We start from the raw sequence: 22,232 nt of genomic DNA, 5'->3' as shown, positions 1-22,232 counted from the left end.
AACTTAAGGTGTTTTTTAATTTTTTTTAATTAAAAACTATATCATATTAAGAAAAAGAAGCATTTTTATTTGTCATGACCAGTTGTTTATCATTTTTTTTTATAATTTGATAATTGATAGAAAAAAAAGAGTTGAATGAAATCGAAAAAGCGATACCGATTATTCTGAAAAGTATAAAATATCTTAACAATATTTTTCTGATCGACACGGTAGCTCATAAATTGCAGCTTTAGTATTTTTAAAATATTTTTCAATAACATTCTACAATGCTAAAAATAACGTCCTTTAGTGTACTGATCTGAAGTCACGGTTCCCAGAAGAACACCGGAATCAAGCCTCATTGGTTGCAGTCAGTGGGCGGGTGGGTGACAGCTTTGGCCAACCTACGAAAGGATCGAGAGTGTGCGGTATCGGTCTTCGTTAAACTGTTCTACCGTAAAGTGCTCCGCTTCGCTCTCATGTTGTTGGGGTCTCAAAGCGGGTAGTCATCCTCTCCCCAGAGGATCAAAATTGTGATGGCATGACGTCGGATCATTGTCAAGGATGTTATTCAGACCCTCCCCAATATCCCATTGTGTGCCGCGATGGCTCAGGGGGTAGAGCGTTTGCCTTCCAATGAGGTGAACCGGGGTTCGATCCCGGCTATGGCTAGTCGATACGAATTCTGCTTTCGGCTTGCACCGACCACAGCGCTGACGTGAAATATCCTCAGTGGTAGACGGGTAGTCGTAAGCCCAAAAAATGGGTCGGCTGTTCAACAACGGTTATAAAATTAATTAAAATAGCCCATTGTGAGCCGTAGTGGCTCAGCGGATGTGAAGTGAGCTGAACTGGATTCGAATCTCAGTGATAGCAGGCTGATACGAGATCCACACCCGGGTCGCACTGAGCGGAGTGCTGACGTAAAAGCATTCTCAGTGTGAGATGGAGGATGGGTAAGAGTTCCTTTACCGTTAGGCTAACTTTGGGAGATTTTCGCGGTTTTCCTCTCCATGTAACGCAATTGCGGGTTAGTTGCTTTAAAATGTCCTCCACGAAAGAAAATTTCTCCCACTACTTGATTCCGAAGTTCCCTTGTCTTCTGGATTGTGTTCAAAATTAAAGGCTACGCAGTTGAACATTAGCAGTCGTAAACCCAAAATATTGGGTCGGCTGTTCAAGGATGGTTTCAAAACAGCCCATTGTGCAGCTCTTGTATGATGTTAATAAACAACTACAACTATAGTCTACCAATGAAAAGAACACCCCTACCCATTCATCTGGAGCTGTGGTGGTGACTATATTTACGAGGTTTAAGTACTTTAAGGATGACCTTAGACTTTATGGCGAGAGGAGTTCTTTCTACTGACAAACATTACAAAAATATCAACAATACAATAACAATACAATTTATTTGAAATAAAAGTTTCATATTTTAACTTGTATTTTTAAAAATTATTATTGCACCTTGGATACAAAAGAATTTTCGGTTGAGATTAAAAACATTCGTACACAGATATGTACTTACTTCACATTGTTGTTGTAGCTCAGAAAATGCCTTTTCAATGCGTGTTTGACGATTAGTAACCTGGTCACTTACTGAATCTATCCCTGAATATTCTACAGAAAAGAGAAAAAAAATAGTCGGATGAAGAAAACATCTTTCCAAAAATCTTTCCAAAAACGGATCACTTCCAAACAATATATATATATATATATTTATCTTTTTAGGATGCANAAAAAAACCATATATTAGAGACATACCTGAAAGTTAAAATTCAATTTTAATTTGATTGCAGCAATAAAATAATTTGTTCATTAAACCACTTAACAAAATATTAAAATAAGATTAAGTTAAATACTGATGTTAAAAAAAGATGAGCTAAATATTTAAATATAAAATATATTCTAGAAAGCTCCTTCTTTATGACTTCTTTTAATTTCAATACAGTTTTTTATTTGCGAGCATTTTATTACTTTCAAACTATTGAAGTAACTCATGAGGTGAAAAGTTCTTCACAGCTATTTGAAGTAAGGACAGAGAATTCAAAGCAGATATTTTATAAAACTTAATGCGTACTACCTCATATAAACAATTAAAGACATTAAAATTAATGATTCTAAAGGCAAGTTCACTCTGGAACTTAGGAAAAATTTTTTTTTGTTGCATAAAAGGTGCTTTAAAATGATATACCTAAAGATTTATGATCAAGAAAAATGTCTCAATACTCGAATTTGGAATTTTTGCGCAGTTCTCATACATTTTAACGCAGGCGTGTATTTTTTTCCAGGTCGGCTAAACTTAGAACATGAGCAAATTTTCACCAATTGACTTCATTTTGTTACGTATATTTAAAATTACATTTTTTTAAAAACAGAAACATTGTTTCATTTAATTGCATAGTGTTACAATATAAAATTTTTTCATTGATTTCTTTTATGAAAAAATTTGAATGTTTGAGCGCTTTTTATTAAAAAATTAAAGAACACTCCATTTTTGCTAAAATTGGTGTATCAAAAATATATTATGTATTTTTCTAGCTATTCTCATATATATATAATATATATATATATATTTAATTTGTACATATTCTTCATTGAATTTTTCATGATTTGCAAAATTAATTGTTCATAAATTTTTGAACATAAATGAAAAAAAATTCAAACAATCTTTTTTCGATTTTATATTTCTGCACAAATAAAATTCCGATAATTTAACAGATTTTCAGTAATTATTAGATTGTATTTCTACAATTAAAAAATATTAAAATATATTTTTGTTTTTAATTAGAATGTCAGAAGAAAATCTATATATAAAAGGGTGTATCTGTATATAAAAAGGGGCATAGGTGTACAAAGGGTTGATTACTCATCTTTACAAAATCGAGCTATCTTTACATTTCTAATAAAGATTTTCTCTTCAGTGCTTTAAGAACATAGAATTTTTGAAATTTTATTATTTAAATTCAGAAAAAAAGCATAGTCAAAACGACCAGAATTTAATTAAATATTTACCATGTTTTTGGCTCCATGGGAATATAAACAATTTCGCTAATTTTGACTGAATCACTTTGTTAATGATTTCGGTAAAATTAACTATTAAATATGATTTTATAATGTGATAAAATTTGGTAAATGTGGTAAAGTTAGGTAATTTTATCACGATACCTTAGATTATGGCATAAAAACCAATTGTTCGGTTAAATTTATTTTTCAGTTTTGTATTTTTTACTAAATGTCTGGTAATAAGAACAATCATTTGAAAAGGCAGAGCCTACGATAAACGATTACATTTTAAGGAAAATTTTCCACATGAATGGTTTAAACACCGTAAATTTTGGCTTATAATATCAGTATTTTTTTCACCTACCAGAAATGTTATTACCATTCAGTACGGTAATTTCACATGATTTTTTTTTCGAGTAAAAGCAATTTCATTCAAATGATGTAATTTGTAATTTAAACTAAAATAGTTTAAAATTATATTAAAATAAGTGAAATCAATATCTTTAGTATCAAATGTATCGAAATATATATAAAGAATGTGGAAATGTCCTGAAACAATTAATGTTTTTATCTGTGAAGGTTTGACAATTTGCAGATGATTTTTTCAAAATTAGCTACTTTTTAAAAAAGTATTTTAAATTTGCTGCACTTTTAGAAAAGTATCGACAGGTTTAAGATTGACGAGTCAAGCCATTACACTTAAATAGACAATTTTTTTAACATGAATAAAAACGGTTAACTCAGCACCTTATTAAAGTTGCAACGGATTTTAACTATGTCATTTTTCAAAATTCCAATTGTGTACCATCAGTACGTGTCCAAACAGTGTACCATCATTAGAAACAGAAAATTAAAAACATAAGAAGTTTAATTTAAAAAAAATATTATTCAAAGTGGAAAAAAATATAAAATATTATTAAACACAAAAATAAATATAATTATATAAAATATAGAAAAACATGCATGATTTTTGTTCTTCAAAATTTTTTCACTTTATATGATTTAAGCATTTTGTATTGAAAATTGGGTTTTAGAACCACCAACCTTTACATCAAGATCGTATTAATATGATACCGAAATAAATTGTTTCATCATTTAAAATTTTTTGTCGATCGTCGTAGTAGATTAATCATTATTTTCCTCTTTTAAATCCAAAACAGAAGCCAAAAAAAAATAGATGAACATCTTTTACCATTGAACATCATAAACTGTGAAACTATACTTATAGGCATAGTTAAAAAAAAAAATCCTTGCAAATTTCGCTATCGGAAATGTTACTTAATTGATCGATTTAACCTGATGAATAATTAAACTTATTGATTATTACTTAAATGATTGACTAAATGATTATCCTCAAAAAGCTGTGTTTCAAGTGACTGTTTAATTCAACGATGGTCAAAATTAGGGTTTTTATTTGCCATGACTGATTTTTTTTAGTAGACAAAGCTTTTTTTGTTACATTTTATTATATTTCAATTGCTTGATTTAAAACTTATAAATATACTTTTTATTATTTATTTAACCAATTAAATATGCATTTCTGTGGAAAATGTCTCACCTGGACTCATAGAGGGTTGTTTTCCTCTTGACAACAAATTTGCGCTTGAAAACTTTTGGATTCTCTAAAATAAATAAAAATAAAAGGTAAGTGTATTTTGCAAAAAAATATGTTTTAAAAAATTTTGAAAACGAATTACTGTTACTTAGTGGTCCAGATTAAAAACTTGATTACTTCCGTTTTGAGAAGACGTAGGGAAATGGGCAAATATGAAAACACACCTTACGAAGCAAGATGATAGGAATTTTTTTTTCAAAAAAAATGGAAGTATTAATGTAATTGCTTATGTTTACTGTCTTAAGAAAAACTTGACATAATGTTACTGGATATCCCAAAAAGTAATTAATGAAAAGTCGAAAAAGGTAGAAATATATGGTTTGTTGTGTATTGTTCAGGAAACCAGTTTATTTATTTTCTTCAAGTTTCAAAATTAGTTTCGAAATTCACCCACAGATGTCAGTACTATCTGAGAAAAACAATAAAAAAATATTTTCAAAATAGCTACCATTTGGAGGAGCCGTGAAGTGCAGTCGCGCAATCTCAGGACTAAATTAAAAAACGCATATTCAACTATTTCTGTTAGATTGTTCTTACATGCTGTAAAAGGCATTGTTTTATTATTTTCTTAGTTAAAAGTGCAATCTTTTGACGACTTAGTGACTAATTTTTAAATTCTACAAGAATATATTACCCATTTTGATAATCAGAAGACAGCAAATCATGAATTTATATTTCCTAATACTTTTTTTATTTATCTATTTCTTTCTTTCTTTCCTTTTATCCTCCGACCACACTGTAAAAATGACTGCTCAAATTTCATGAAACTGTCTTCGTTTTCGACGAAACCGTTTCCTGGCACATGCTCCGAGCGAAAATTTCGTCAGAGTGACGAAATAACCATCGTCTCCACTTTTTCGATGAAATGAATTTCGTCAATAGTATAGAAATATTTCGTCGTTCTATTTTATTCAAAAAAAAAAAAAAAAAATCGTCAAGCCTAATATATCTAATTTTTCCGATAATCACTTAATCGTGGGCACCATATAGCTGGATTAATGCCACTTTAGTAACAAAAGAAAGACATATGGAACAAAGAGATAAAGTGTCCCCATGACCGAAATGGGATTCGAAACCTGGATCTTCCTGGGAATAGGCCAACTACTTGACCACATACAAGCCGGTCAGCTTATTTCGTCACTTTATTTTCAATCGTCTAGTCTTCATCCTAGTTTCGTCATTCTAGTTAACAATTTCCCAGAATACACCACGATGAGGTGCCGAGTGGAGGAAACATTTTCATCATATATTCGAGAGTTTCCATTTCGTAACAAATCACGTGATTTCGCGAAAAAATATTACCCAAAATTAGCGAAATATAGCTAAAGGATATCCGAATCTTCAAAACTGAGAGTCTTTTTTTCCTGAGTTTTATTTCTTTTTCTGTAATTTTGGGACTCTCGTTAGATTTAAATTAATTTGACTCAACGTACAGTTATCAAAGTTTACACCTACATGACTCATAAATTCAATGCAAAAGAAAACTTTACTTGAGGTGAATGGGACTCAGATATTTTCCTAGCTTCTTCTGACAGTATTCCAATTTCAGATGAATATGCAGCAATTTCTTGCTGCATGTACACGTGCCTTCGTGATAAAGCCTAAAAATAGTTTTAATACAATCAAACTTGAGTTTAACATAGAATACAATTCATAGAATACATAGAATAGAATACGTAGAATAGAATACATAGAATAGAATACATAGAATAGGATACATAGAATAGAATACATAGAATAGAATACTTAGAATAGAATACATAGAATAGAATACATGGAATACATAGAATGGAATAAATAGAATACATAGAATAGAATACATAGAACAGAATACATAGAATAGAATACATAGAATAGAATTCAAAATCTTGACGTTTTAAAATATTTCTAAAATGCATATATATTTGATAAATAAGTAACCGAAATTGTAGCTCCTGTTTCCCGTTAAATATAATTCTACATAAGTTATCTTCGAATACTATTTTACTTCCATCTTCATTTTTTCTACTTAAAAATAACACTAATGTTTAAAGTAAATAGGAAAAAAAACAAATGTCTAGAGTTTATTTAAATACTCATAACTCGTTTTTAACTAAGTACTATCTCGTATTCTATTAAAGGAAGTATACATGAAGAAGAATAAAGAGTAAAGAATTAGTTTCCAAACGCTATTTTATTGAAAGATAAAAAAAATTGGAAATTCAATTACTTTTTATAGCATCTATAACAACTATAAATATCCTATTGCAGCATATACTTGCTATACTACACTGTAAAAACTTTCTGATGAAGTTAGAGTAAACTGTATTGGCTCCCTGATAGTAGATGATCAGTAGGATTCCTGTTGCCATAAAATTCATTTTTACAATAAAATTCTACACCGTAATTTTTACAGTAATATTTATTTAATTGCAATGATTCAGTGACTTTAAATATTACTGTAAAAATTAGGATCACATTTTTTGTTCCGTAAAGTTTAACGATATGAAATACTGGCATACTTAGTACCGGTACTTTTTACCGTAACTTTATTCGAGATTTTTTACAGTATAGTTTCGTTCGAGCGTTTAATACTTTTTAACAAAAGTAAATGTTATATAAGAAAATGTTCTTTACTTCGACTTGATTTTTGAGGTGCTTAAGATCAAAAATTATGTTTTTACATTAACAAAGACCGTTATTTTTTATGTGACAGTGCAGTTTTCAATTTAAAACTCATTTGCAAAATGCTATTTTAACCTTTTGGGAACGGATGGTACAAAAGTGATACATTAAAAGTAATTACTCCTTACTACGGTTACGGTACAACAGGCCTAATATTTTATTACTTTGTTTCAACTTATCTTCAATATATGAGCATTTTATACTCAATATTTATAAACAGTATATAATCATAATAGATACATTTAAAGATTACCTCACACGTGAGTTCATCAGTTCCATAGTCTAGGCTAAGAAGTATGTGAAGCTGTTCTGAAATCCAAGATTCAGCTTCATCGGCGTCCACTGAATACTGTTGAAGAAAATATTCTCAATTTGTTAAAAATGCTAAAATCATCAGCGTTTAATTAAAAGAAGGGAGTAATTTTAATCATCTCCAAGTATAAAAATCTTTCAATTTCGAAATACGTAGTTGGATTTTCTAGGCTAGGAATTAAACTATAATAAAAAATTTCTATTCGTGGTATATGGGTAAATAGATAGGTTTTCTTATAAAAAACTCATACATTTAATTTGTAATTATTAATTTCCTTACATTGATAAATATATTTACTGAAAAATACGAAATCAATAACACTGAGAAACAAATTTTTTTTTTATTACATGAGATTTTTTAAACTGATATTTGACATTTTTGCCTCGGTAATTTCAAATCTGCAATCTTTTTCTCTCTCCAGGCAATAGTTTTTCCTTAAATGACATTTTTAGTCTCTTTTTTGTTGACATTTGCAAGCATAAAAACGTTATATATGACAGGGGTTCCCATAAATGCTGCAATAAACTTTCAGAAGAGTTATATCATATCATCAGGATTAAAGCTGCTTAGATACCCATGCCCGGAAATGTTGTCATACGCCGCTAGAGGAGCTTCCTTATTACTTATAATCCGTGAAATCCGCGAAAGACATGTTCCAGCATCTGAAGACAGTAAAAGCGAGGATAAAGTGGAAGTTCCTCCTTCCAAAAATGAAGCTCTGCACTGCACTGAAGTTCTGAGAAAATATTTTTCTTCAATATCTGGCACAGAGGAAGATTTGAACTCTGTGTACAAACTCGAAAAGAGAATTATGCTAAGTAATCCCCATACCAAACAAACCTGTATTGATGGCTTTTTCATTCCTAAATAAATTAAAGTAAATATGTAAACCATACTGTTTGTCATTCTATTGATGCTATGTTTTAATTGAATTGTTTTAATGTAAATTCTTTAACGCTTTTTTTTATTTTAAGAAATTGAAATTTCGTTGCTGTATGTAATAATTGTTAATTTATGGGTATTTTCCCAATTTTTTGAAAAACAATGCAACTCCGGTTTATTCGTCACTCCGCTAAATTCGTCAGTTTTTCAGAGTTCCCGAGAGTGTCGAATTAACGAGGTTTGACTGTATATATAAAATCCTGATAATTAAGAAATAATTACAGATAAGGAAGTTTAACAATAAATGTCGTTTATAAACATAAATCATTTCATTATTTCGTTGTACACTTTAAAAAATTCGTGATCAAATTCCGGTATAAATATCGGCACTTTGGGTTCATCATAAGCGAAGTCCATTTTTACCGTAAAATATTACAGCGCAATTTTTACAGTAATATTTATTTAATGAGAGTGATTCAGTAATTTTACGGTAATTACTGTAAAAATTACGGTATATCAGATTTTTTACTTTTGTAACATGTTCAGATAAAAGTGGATTTTACGGTAAAAAGTACAGACAACCTGAGTGCCAGTACTTTTTACCGTAATTTGATCCGGAATTTTTTACAGTGTAGTAAAAGATTGATTACCTGATGAAACTGTACAGTGTGATCAATGCGACTTGATTTGTCGTCATATAACTCTTTTAGTTCATCAAAAGCTCTCTGGAGTTTGAGGTCCTGTATGTCAGATGAGAGGTCTTTCTGTAATTGTATTTCTGAACCCAGAAACTAGAAAAAAATTACATTTCATTTTTTTAATCAAAAAAATAACTTAGTAAAAGGATTTGGTAATCTGAATTCCTTTGTTCAATGCGAAAAATAAAAAACGGACCACCCTGAATAACTTTTGGTCCAATGATCATATCTTTACGTTCTGGGACTCATTCTTAAAGTCTTGAGGGGGGGGACCTCAAAATGAGCTAATTAATTAGTGCAGACGATATTTTAAGTTACGATATCAGATACAAAAACGTATTTTCTCTACTGGATACTCTTTTATACTCTTTTACCTGTATACTCTTGGATACTCTTTCATTTTACCCTAAGTAAACACACCTTTTTTTTCGATGGATGTGAATTTCTGACCTTTGAAATATAAAGTAGTCGCAATCAGGTAGTCGGAATTTGGTGATAGTGGTCCCTATAATTTAGTCGGGAGAGTGGTCCAAAGTTTGGACTACATAATATTAATTTTACTTTTTACTAATTTTCATATCTTGAAAACTTTTTAAATGCACAAAATTATAAAATGTATTTATCCAAAATTAATTCCATGCGAAAAATAAATTTTAGTAACTATTCATTATTTTCTATTATTTTATTAATAATAGTAAAAAAATTGAATTGTGGGGTATACAATTTTAGATGTAATCTTAAAGTACTTTACATATCAAAATACAAAATTTGAGCAAAATCGGTCGAATAGTTCCTTAGAAATTGAATTTTAAAAACGTCGCAAATTTAAAATTTGATTTCTCAGGAACTATTAAACTGATCGCTTAAATTTTGTATTTTGCCATTTAAAATTATCTTCTCTAAAAGGATGCATGTGTGCATATCTTACAAATAAAATTTTTCCGACAATAACTAAATATTATTCAAAAAAATAATAAATATTTACTGAAAGTTATATTCTGCATGGAATTATTCTTAGATAAACGAATTTTATAATTGTGTTCGAGACTTTTTCAATTCGGTTAAGAAGTTCTCGAGATATAGCGAAATACGCAAAAAGTAAAATTAACGTTAAAGAGTTCAAACTTTGGATCGCTTTCCTGACTAAACTATTGGGACCATATTTCCAAGATTGCGGCTACGCATTATTCGTAGCGGGTCAGAAATCCAATTCTTTGGAGAAAAAAAAGGTATGTTTGCTCAGAAAAAGTACGATTTTGTGTCTGATGTCGTAACTTAAAATATCGTCTACACTAATTAATTACCATATTTGAAGTCATCCCCTTGAACCACTAAGATTGAGTCCTAGAACGTGAAGATCCGATTATTAGATCAAAAGTTATTTTGGGTGGTCTGTTTATTCATGTTTTTGCGCTCTCTGTACATTTTACTCTTTCAATAATAATTTATTTAAGTAATCAAAAAATTATAAACGCACTGTCAGAAAACTTCACAATTTTAATATTATGTTGAACCATAATATTGGTATCTTGAACTCTAATTTAAATAACTTCTTTAATATTAGTACCTTGAACTATAATGTAGTGTAACCTAAAAAGGAGGTCAATCTGACAGCTTTTTTTTGTTCAATTACACCAATTTAGGAATTGCCAATTTGCCCGTTATAATTTAGATTGGCATCACATTAAAATGAGGCAAGCAAATTTAAACCATCAAAAATTTCTTAAATTGGCAACTTAGCAATATACAGACGGTTAAAATAATTTAACAAGTTGATTGAAAATCAGATACTTATCTAGTTAATTTTCTAGAAAGATCTAGTTGGAAAAATTTCTTTAGATATTTGTCTTTGAATTAGTTTAAAAAAATTTACTTCTTAAATGAAGTATTCTTCTTCACCTAATTTACTTAAATTTTCAGGAAAATTGAAATTTTTTAGGACAAGCAAAATTACCTATTATTCCTTTAGGATCTGCAAGGATCACAGCTGCAAGATTGCAAGATTTCTTAGGAAAGATTTTCTAAATAGTGCTTTTGTTTTAATAAATAAATTTTTTAAAGATTCAATAAAAATGCCATAAACATCACGGCAAATCAATTATTTAAAGACATGCATATAGAATTTATTAGTTACGCAGTTATGTTTCCAAGTGTTGACAAAATAGCTAAATTTTAGAATTTTTATCCCCCTTTTATTCAAAGTTCCTCTATGATTTTTTTTAATTTTTTCGAACAACAAGATGGCAGCTACTCCATTATAGTATTTAGGAGAAAAGGATTCGCTCTATATTATTAAACAATATATCAAGAACATATCTCAAATTGGCTTCATTTTATTATTGAAACTTACTTTGTGTTTCTTTTGAAGGAGTAACGCACTTGCTAGATCTTTGCAATTAACATCTGAGCTACAGTATTGATGCTTTTCATGAATCCACGAATAAATTTCTTCAATTTGATCGAGCTGTTCTTTTCGCTTGATAAGATCATCCAACTGAACTCGTTTGGCGTTAGAAACCTGCACAAGGCTAAAAACAAATTTTCGTTCAAAATAAGGTGTTTAAAAATTCTAAAAAAGTAAAATATCTATTGAAACACAAATTTTCACTTATTCTAAACGTCTTTCCACTAATACTCTATATAAATATGTAACACGAGTAAGCATGTTTTATACATAAAATAGTCTACCGATAAAAATGTTCTATAAATATTTTTAAATGAATTGAATAGTCCCTCTGCGTACAGGAGTCAGGGGAAAAATTTTAAAAATCAATCAAAAGACGATGATGAATAGCACGATAAAAGCAGATGGATATTAAATAGATATGAAGACAGTTTGTAAAACTTAATTTGATTTCGTCTTCAATATTTGTAAGTTACGGTTTGTTTTTGCCTTCAAGGCTAAAATTAGTTTGTATCGCCTGTCGCCATGCCATGCTAATTCTGCTATCGTATTTCCTATTATTGCATGATAAAGTATAGTAAAGCACTCCTGCAACAGCCCATTGTGGGCCAGATTGAGGCTAAGGCTCCACAATTTTGCGACCAACAGCATGGGGCAATGCTGTCAAAACTGCGAACAGGCCGCCTTTACTTCCCAGACAAGCTAGTACCTATCGATTTGAGCAGGTTGAGCATCAAGCGATCACTGAGGATTGAACCCCAGTTCTTCACAATGATAGTTCAGTGCTTAAACCGCTGAGCCATCGTGGCTCGCATGATGAGCTTATATATATATATATACTGATAATTATTAAATTTAATTTAACTTTCTCTTGAAAAGATTTTTTTTTTTTACAAACTTACATTTTTTTTAAGGAATTAATAATAAAACACTTAATTTTGGTGTCTAATGTNTAAAGACATATGAAAAAAAGGGGTTTTTCTTGTATTTATTTATTATATATATATATATATATATATTGAAAAGTGTTCATGGCTCTATTGTTTAATAATTAGAATTTTTTTTAAGCTATAAGAAAATGTAAAACATTTTTAAATTTTGTGTCCATGACACTGTTATTATTCATAACTCTATTGCTTACTATTTTTAATCATTTGTGATCTCTTTTAAAAAGGGAAAACAGTTCTCTGAACATACATACCTTTGATGATATTCTTTTAATTTAGCCAATTGGTTTTTCAATACAGTTACATCCTTCGTTTTCTCCTGACTTAGCACTTTAACATCTAATCGTCGAACATATTCACCCCATGATGTTATCTGTACTTCTCTTACTGCATGATTTTGAGAACTGGCTTCAAGGTCTAAAGGTTCACTTTCAGATTCTATGTCGACCTTTAATAAATAAGAGAAGTTACAGTTGTCATTACGGTTGTTATAATTCATTTTTAAAATATCGAAAAAATGTGTTGTCAGTTTTTCCACTAAGAATAGACAGATCATAGTAATTTCATGTTCATCTCATCAGTCGTTCATTTTTAATTTATTCATTTTCATTTAATTTATTTCATTTTAATTTATTTAAAGACTCATTTGAATAAAATTTCAAACGTAATATTAATATATAATAATATATAAAATTATAAATAATGATGCATGTTTGAAGGTGTGCTTAAAAACACATCTTGAATATTTCACAAAATTGCATAATTTTTGGAAATCGATCTATATTTTAAAATCTATAAAAATTTAAAATCTATAATAATTTTTGATTCATCTTTATTTCACTGGGAAACTGTTTTAAACTTCACATATTTTCCTGAAAACATAAATGACTCATAAGTTTTATCATAACTTTAGTTCAAAGTTCATGAATTTTTATCATTACGGAAGTTTATGAAAACTTGTTTGGACATCCAATTTTAAAAATAATGTAATTTCGAAAAAAATACATCGATATTGAAAATTTCAAAATTGAGTACAAAATAACATAAAAAATCAATAGACATTAATTATGAGAAAATAAAAAATTCCGACTCAGGAAAGTCGTAATTGTACTTTACAGTACTTGCTTTATTTTGTACACATGTATTGTAACAAATTGCTGACTTAATTAAATTGCATTAGTTTTAAAATAACATTTTTATTAGCATGCAAAGAACAATTTTTTAAAAGAAACATAGTAAACCAGTAGATTTAAAGGGGTTTGGAAACTTTTCTCATTAGACTCGTTTGACAGTTGGAAAAAACTGAAGACTGAAATTTTCTCAGAAATGTATTTTTTAAATCGGTTAACATGATTCTTCAAAAACTAATTAATGAATATTATTAAAACTTTGCACACTTTTTCCAGATACGATCACGTAGAGATTGAACGGAGTATATATATTTTTTTAATTTTTATCACAATTTGTTTTTAAGGCAGTAAATGGTCCTGATTTTACCAAAATCAGTGCTTTTTTTTAATACAGCTCTATCAAAAATTACGAGCTAAAATTAACGACCTATAGAAAATAATAATGAATATTATTATTAATTTTAAAGCTATTAAGAGTTTTTCTGACACCCGTGTGATCATTTATTTTGTTGTTGTTGTCGTCTGCCATTAAGGCAGAGGGGATGCGATCGTTCTGATTTTCAAGTGGCTCCCTCTAGGGCCAGGAATTCCACTTATTTTACAGTCATAGGTCACACCCGTTTCTAGTTCAGACCCATTCATACATCCATTCACTCATCAACAGATAGTAATTTTGACCAGAATCAGGGAACGATCAGCCTCCAATATTGTACCCTTTGAGGTATTGATTTGTTATGGAAACATATAGGACTTTGTGACCCGACAGATTTAACGTGCACCAGTCACCATTTACCACACGGAGAATCTTCAGCCTGTTGGATACGAACTTCCGTTCTCACAAAAGTGAGTCCAGAGCATTGCCAAACAAGCTATCCTGGCAGATCATTTTCTTGTTGTAAGTGATTTAAGTAAGAAAACTCTCAATGGTTGAATTTAAAGTCTTTACACGAAAATATGAAAAAATAATGTTCAAATGCATTTTATATGCTTAAATTTAAAATAATTTATTGTATTTAAAAACTATAGAAAGTATGCTTTATCTACCCTTGCTTGTTATGAGTGTTAAAAGGAGCTTTCAAATCTATTACTGAGAAAAAAATTTGTTTCAAACATTGTCTATTATGTTAGACAAAAAAAGTTTTAATATAAGAATTGGAAAACGATTTCGAAAGGCGTCCATTTAAAAAAAAAAATTTTTTTTAAACTATGTATTATGTAACAGCGTGAAACCAGTAGGCTTTCGTGCTACATATAATTTAAATTGAAGAAGGTGCAACGCATTTGAATGATCATTTTATCATATTTCTCATAGAAAATAAAAAAGCAGTGTTTATTTTTTCATATCATAAGGATAGAACACCCTTAATTTCATAATTTACACAATAAATAAATGAATAAATAAATAACAATTTTATAACAACCTGCATCTGGTTCATTTCGTCAGATAAGGAATCCATTTCCTCCAAAATGCTCATAACTTTTCGCAAATTGGCGAATTTTTCATCAAATTTTTTAAGCAGCTCAATGACATAGTTCCATTGTGTTTCTATTTCATTTTTCCTGTGAAGATATTTTAAAACAGGTTTAGTTACCATGCACAAAAAGAAACTGCACTAATATTAGTTTGCATTTTTATGATATGTATCATTCATCTTTCCCCCTATTTTTTGACTTGTATGTATAAACGGAATATTTCTGCTATCTATAATTCAAAACGTCTCATTAAAATTTGACAGATTGGCAAATCAGGCATTTTCACGTTTAAACAGTAGATTGTTAAGATGGCAAATTCAAAAAAAAAAAAAAAAAAAAAAAAAAAAAAAAAAAACTACAGTGACCTCTCACTTATGCACCACCTCTTTTATGCACCTTTTTCAGTGATACGACGATTTTTATAGGTCCCAGTACATTAGATAGGAAAATAATGATAAACATCCTTCGTTTATGCGTCGCTCTAAAAGTAAATTTTTCAATTATGCGCCGAAATTTTAGGCTAACATGTTAATTTTTCAAGCCTTTAAATATTTTTTCTTTTTTTAAAAAAATGTTTTAAATTCAAAATGAAGCAAATAAGCAATCCTTGTTACAGATAAAAAGAAATATATGTTGTTAGATCCTATTGAATTTGCTTCCCCCTGTGACCTTTTCATTTTTGCTGTTTCTGGAAAGACATTCTTTCTAGAATTTCGAATAGGGTGTCTTATTTGTTACACCAACAACAATGAAAGCGCATTCATCTCTTAGAAAATGACCATTCCTCTTGTCCAGAGGTTAGTTTTACTCTCATGCTGTTTTCTTGAAAAAAAAGACACCTGGAATACGAAAGAGGAAAGAGACCGCGATCACTTACTTGCTATCAGATGGACATCATGAGTAAATAAAAGGAGGTGATCATTGACAGAAGTACTTGAACAACTTATTCTACAGCATATTATGACGTCAAGTACTTTTCTTAGAAATTTATCATGTTATGTTTCACCCCCTCCCATAAAACTCAAATTTTTTGTGAAGAGCTGTTTATTTATAACTAACTAAAACTTGTGGACGATGAGAACGTGGTGGATGATGCTGATGAGGATGATAAAGTTCCTCCAAATCACACAGCAGTATTGAAAGTCTTAGACACTATTCGTGATTATTTGCAATTTAATTTTGCTTCTGAAACTCCCCTTTATCCCATTTATGTGAACTGGAAAAAACTGTTTTTGAATAACGTCGGCAAAAATAAATACAAACATGTATTAAGATTATTTTGTACGAAAATAAATTGTCTTATGGTATGTTAATTTTTTTTGTTTGTATAGTTATAGTAAATACCAAAACAGTATAAATATTAACATTTAGTCTTTAGAAACATATTTATTCATATTGTCACTACAATTTACTTTGCGTTTTAGAATTTTGAAGTTTTTCACTTATGCGCCTCTTTCACTTATGCGCTTTTTCCTCTTGGCCCCTACACCGGTGCATAAGTGAGAGTTCACTGAATGTTTTTACTGTGGAAAATAACTTTTTGATTAGCTTTTTTACTATTTTGCTATCTCAACACGAATTGTTTTTTTCACATGAACAATATAAATATTATCTCTCACATTAAATAACAACTATATTTTAAGTACCAGTAACAAAATATTAGGAAAGCAAATTGTTGCTCAATAAACTACAACAATTGTATTATAAATACCATTATTGTTATGCGACACTAAAATCAGATTCTTTTAATAATCTGAGGTTAACCTTTTCGTAAAAGATTTTTTAAACGTTTTTTCTTCAAAAAAAAATTCTAAATTTTACTTCAATTCCATGAAATTAAACATAATAAATATTAGATTTTTTAACTCTGTTAAAATTACTTTTAACAAAATCTTTTTAAAAAAAACTTTAAAATACTTTGTTGTTAAAATAAAAAATAGGAAGTAATTTAGTTATCGAACCACAATATACTTTTACAGAAACATTATTTTCATTTTATGATAATCAGAAATCAATAGACAAATTATTTTCATTGATCACAAACTATTTTTTATTAACATCTTTTGCTAATTAAATTATATAAAACCCCTAAAGTAATTCCTTCAATTATGCGAATAAAGTCTTTTAATAGTTTATTCTTTTAACGCACTTTTAAAGAGAAAAGTTATATTTAAAATATTTTTGTTTAGTGAAATATTTTTGCAATAAATTATTTTATTTTATTTTACAACAATCGTTGAACAGCTGACCCAATTTTAGGCTTACAACTACTAATGTTCAACTCCGTAACTTAGTAATTTTGAATCCAATCTAGAAGACAAGGGAGCTTCTTGATCAAGTTTTGCTTTCCTGGAGGTATTTTTGATGAAACTAACCCACATTAGCGTTACATAAAGTGGAAAACCATGATTATCTCCCACAGTCAGGCAGACGGCAAGAGGACTCTAACCCATGATCCATCTAACACTCAGGATGTTTTACGTCAGCACTGTGGTCGGGGTCATCTGGGTGCGGAATTCGAGCTGGGGTTCGATAGCTGGGATGCGAACCCGGTTCACCTCATTGGGAGATTAACGGTCTATCCTCTGAGTCAATAAAATTATTTAATATAATTAACAGATCTATGAATGACTTTTTATGAGAACATAATTATCGTTATTACTCAGCTGAAAATATACATGACTTTTGTAACAGGGAACTTCTGTCTCTGCGAAATATTTAGCAACGTGTGCTACGCCATCAAACTTAGACCTGCTTGAGTTCGATACTAAATAATTTATTTTTGTCATCGGAAATTTTCCAAAAGTAGCCAAAATTGGCATTTTCGAAGTCGAAAACAAATAAATAAATGATTGTTGGCTAGGTGAAACATTTGCCATTATTGATGTTTGCCATTATTGATGTTAATGCACCCTTTACAGTGTATGTAGACACTTGATCCGGTGTTTACTTGAAATAAAGTATTCACTTACAGTGTTTTTCAAGGTTTTCAACAACGAATTCAGAACCGTTTTACCGTTTCTACAATGTAGTTAATTAATTTAGTTTATGCAATGGAAAATCAGAAAAAAATCTCTACTATTTTAAAATCAATTTGTTCCTTACAAAATAACACGAATCACTAGTAAACAAAATTAAGTATTTACTTTTCAATGACTTTCTCCTTTTCTCTGTAATTTCCTTGAATTAAGGTATCAGCAATGGCAACAAAATCTTTGATCATAATTTCCTGAAATAAGACACAAAAAGTTCACAAATTATAAAAAAAAGTTAAAGAGATGCTAAAAAAATAAGTAAGAAAATATAATATAGTTTTGTGTTAGTCTATTATTTATATAACTTTCATTTACCCTTGCAACAATGCCCGTGCGGATTGCTTCATGCTTTTTGAATGTTGCATCAGCTTGCTTTATGTTGGAACCGTAGTTTGGATCCATCAGTATATTTCGCATATCATTCAAAAAACTTTCTCTCACAGCTCTCTGAAAGAAAAATTAAACCCACAGTTAAAGCATAACTCTGACTCATATATATTGTTATTGAAAATACCATTGCTAAACAAGGCTGATTAAAAATATAATTCCATGTTTAAGAAACAATCATTCAAAATTCCAATGTTAAACAAACGATCGTTGAAAATACCAGTACTTCTAAATAGAAGTGTTAAATGAATGCCCATCAAAACTCATGCAATTGATCACATATACGTGCTGAATGGCATTCATGGTTGTTTGGTAAGCTGAATGACATTCATGGCATTCTTTTAACACATGTTTCAAATAAATGCTACTCAGCACACAAGTGTTAAGGTACATCACTAGGAACACAAATGTTAAATAAATTACAGTTTAAAATCAATGGATCAAATTTAAATTAGTTTAAAACCCATGGGTAAAATCAAAGCTCTGATTAGGTATATTAATTTTGATTTTGTGCGATGTAAATGAATTTAATCATAATTATAAATACCTCAAAATATCGCAGAACACATCATCAGCTTCAAAGTAAAATCTATCTAGTTGACATAACTTTAGTTTTGAATTATTCTAATTAAAAACCATATCATTCACGATTTTCATTTGAGATTCCAAGAACGTGAAATTTTGCTCAAAAGTTTGATGTTTCAAAAATATCAATAGATAACTTAATAATAAGTTATTTAATTTGTAGTGCAGTCAGATTTTCAGAGTATGTGATGCACTAAAAAAACTTTTTTTTTTAGTATTTTAGTTTCATAGATTTTGTTATTAAACTATTAACACGTTGAACGCCATGCTAATTTGACATGTCTTGCCCGTCAGGCCACAACGGTAAATAACTAGAAACTAAATTTGCAACTATTAGACATATTTTGCTAGTTTTTAAAATGTTTAGCATGACATATCTGAAAAAAGGGGTGAATTATATAAGCCTACGAATTTTTTAGAAACAGTGGTGGATAAAAACCTAGTAAATAGAATTTATTAAACCAAGAATCACAATAATTAAGTAAATTTTGAAAAAATTTTCTGCAATTCCATAAAAGAGTGTAAATTTTGTAGTTCCATATCATGTTATACGCTGTTAGCCAGCTGTTTTTCGCGGCCCATTTGAAAGATCAGTGTCAACCAGCTGTTTTTCGCTGCCCATGTGAAAGATCAGTGTCAGCCAGCTGTTTTTCGCGGCCCATGTGAAAGATCAGTGTCAGCCAACTGTTTTTCGCGGTCCATGTGAAAGATCAGTGTCAGCCACCGAAGGTTGACGCAGCCTAAATGTAATTTCAGTGTCAGCCACCGGTGGCTGACGCGGCCTAAATGGAAGATCCAGTTTCAGCCACCGATGGCTGACGCGGCGCTCAACATGTTAAAAGAGCCATGATTTCTCAGGGGAGAGAGCGTTTGCCTTCCATTGAGGTGCATCGTATGTTCGAATCTCTGCAATTGCTGGTCGATACGAATTCCACATTCGGTTGGCATCGACCGCATTTCTGACGTGAAGTATCCTCAGTGGTATACGAATCATAGGTTTGAGTCCCCTTGCCGTCAGACTAACCGTGGGAGGTTCTCGTAATCTTTCTCTCCGTATTACACAAATGCGGGTTAGTTCCATCAAAAAGACATCCACGAAGACAAATTTCTCCCAATACTTGACCAGGAGTTCCCTCGTCCTCTGGATTGGGTTCAAAATGTCAAGGCTACGGAGTGGAGCATTAGTTATCATAAACCCCCAAAAAAAATTGGGTCTGTTGCTCAACGACGGTTATAAAATAAAATATGAAATAAACATTTTAAAAAAATTTTAAAAATGAACAAAAAAAAATTCAATAAATGAAACACTTCTATATTACCTTCTTTTCAAATTTATATGCTAAATTTTCCAATTTCTCCTGTTCTTTAAGTTGTTCTCTTACATCTATTTCATGCTGATATTCTGCATGTTCTAAATCACTCCATGCTTTTTCTATCTCTGCAGGACTTGAATCATCAGGTGGTATCCAAACATTTTTTCCCAATCTCTTCATTTGAATGGCAAACAGAAGAGCTTCAATCTCATTTTTGGACTGATTTCTAAAATGTATTTGGTATCATCATTTTTATAAATATTTAGAACTTAAATGTGCCTTCCTTAAGTATCTTAGAAACAATGATACAATACAAACATTGGGTGACAATTATTGAGCTAAACTAGTAGTCAGCAACCTATGACCCGAGGGTCACCTACGTACTATATTTAAGAAATATTGGATTATCCCATCTGCACTTTTTGTATTCTAAAAATAAGTATTAATTGAAAAAGCACGTGCTGTATATATATATATATATATATATATATATATATATATTATTTTAGTCTGAAGATATTTTCGAGATAATTTTGCTATTCTGTTTCTAAAGTTGTCCAGCGAGGAAATACTGCTTAAATATCTGCATTTAATATGAAGAAAATGTTAGAGGATTATTTTATCATTTAGACGTTTTTGAGATATTCATTGTGATATACATTTGTGATATACAAAAAAAAAAACCTTTTGTAATATACATTGCACTTGCTCTGGATAGTAAAAAAATAATTTGGTGCAAAGAATAATTTGAAAAAAATTGTTTTGATTTCTTAAAAAATTACACGACTGTTCCTGAAGAATTCCACGGATATTTCATTTCTCTAAAGGTAAAAATAGTGTTTAATTATCTTAACAATCAACATCAGATAACCAGAAACAACTTCTAAAACTGCAAAAGGCATGAAATAAGTAAAAAAAATCTGACAAAATGACAAAAACTGACGGGCAAACGTTTGATGCCGATCGCTGACGCTGAAGTAATTTTATTTTATTTTATTACCGTCGTTGAGCAGCCGACCCGATTTTGGGTTTACGACTACTGGTGTTCAACGCCGAGCCTTATAATTTTGAACCTAATCCCGAAGACAAGGGAACTCCTAGATCAAGTATTGGGTGAAATTTGCCGTCGTGGAGAACTTTTTGATGTAACTAAACCGCATTTGCGCTGCATGGAATGGAAAACCCCGAAACCTCCCAATGTTAACCTGATGACAAGGTGACTCTAACCCATGATCCGTCTACCTCTGTGGATATTTTTCGTCTGCACTGTGGTCGGTGCGAGTCGGGTGCGGAATTCGAATCAACCAGCCATTTCTAGGATTCAATCCCGGTTCACCTCATTGGTAGGTGAACGCTTGATTCCCTGATTCAAAACGGCTCGCTGAAATAATAGATCATATCTTTGCTAGGTATAAAACATGACATATTTGTAAACTTAGATGGTTTTCATTTGAATTCCTCTTGATTCTTGAATTCGTTGTTCTCCATATTTATTGAATTCATTGTTGTTAATTTTTTTCCTATACTGAGTGTCCCATATCTTATACTTATATTTCTTAAAATCTGCAGCGAAAAAAAAATTAAAAAATATGCAAAATAGCGGCTGCAAATGATTTTCTTTCCGGGGAGGATAAAAAAGAACCGTTCTGAAAATAGAACGAATAATTTTCGCAAAAATCAAAATTAAAAACATTTTACTTTCCGGAGAAAAGCCGAAAGAACGTGAAATGTGGTTTAATGATTTTAAACCAGCTCCTCAAACTTCCTCAATTGATTCGTCAGATTTTGATAACTATTTTTC

General features: G+C 30.2%; 1 protein-coding gene across 1 annotated transcript in view; it reads right to left on the bottom strand.

The window, feature by feature from the left end:
- Positions 1-22,232, bottom strand: part of LOC107454829 (spectrin beta chain) — a 179,768-nt gene that overhangs the window by 123,239 nt on the left and 34,297 nt on the right. Inside the window, exons 8-18 of the mRNA XM_043050346.2 lie at positions 20,438-20,657; positions 18,462-18,593; positions 18,258-18,340; positions 15,060-15,198; positions 12,763-12,956; positions 11,508-11,685; positions 9,110-9,250; positions 7,518-7,613; positions 6,091-6,201; positions 4,544-4,607; positions 1,508-1,599 (exon numbers count right to left, since the gene is read on the bottom strand). Coding sequence (XP_042906280.1) covers positions 1,508-1,599; positions 4,544-4,607; positions 6,091-6,201; positions 7,518-7,613; positions 9,110-9,250; positions 11,508-11,685; positions 12,763-12,956; positions 15,060-15,198; positions 18,258-18,340; positions 18,462-18,593; positions 20,438-20,657 — 1,450 coding nt within the window. The remainder of the gene's footprint in view (positions 1-1,507; positions 1,600-4,543; positions 4,608-6,090; positions 6,202-7,517; positions 7,614-9,109; positions 9,251-11,507; positions 11,686-12,762; positions 12,957-15,059; positions 15,199-18,257; positions 18,341-18,461; positions 18,594-20,437; positions 20,658-22,232) is intronic.

Source organism: Parasteatoda tepidariorum, chromosome X2, assembly GCF_043381705.1.
Source record: "Parasteatoda tepidariorum isolate YZ-2023 chromosome X2, CAS_Ptep_4.0, whole genome shotgun sequence".
In the NCBI taxonomy this organism is placed as follows: Eukaryota; Metazoa; Arthropoda; class Arachnida; order Araneae; family Theridiidae; genus Parasteatoda; species Parasteatoda tepidariorum.
This window is presented reverse-complemented; position numbering and strand designations above follow the sequence as displayed.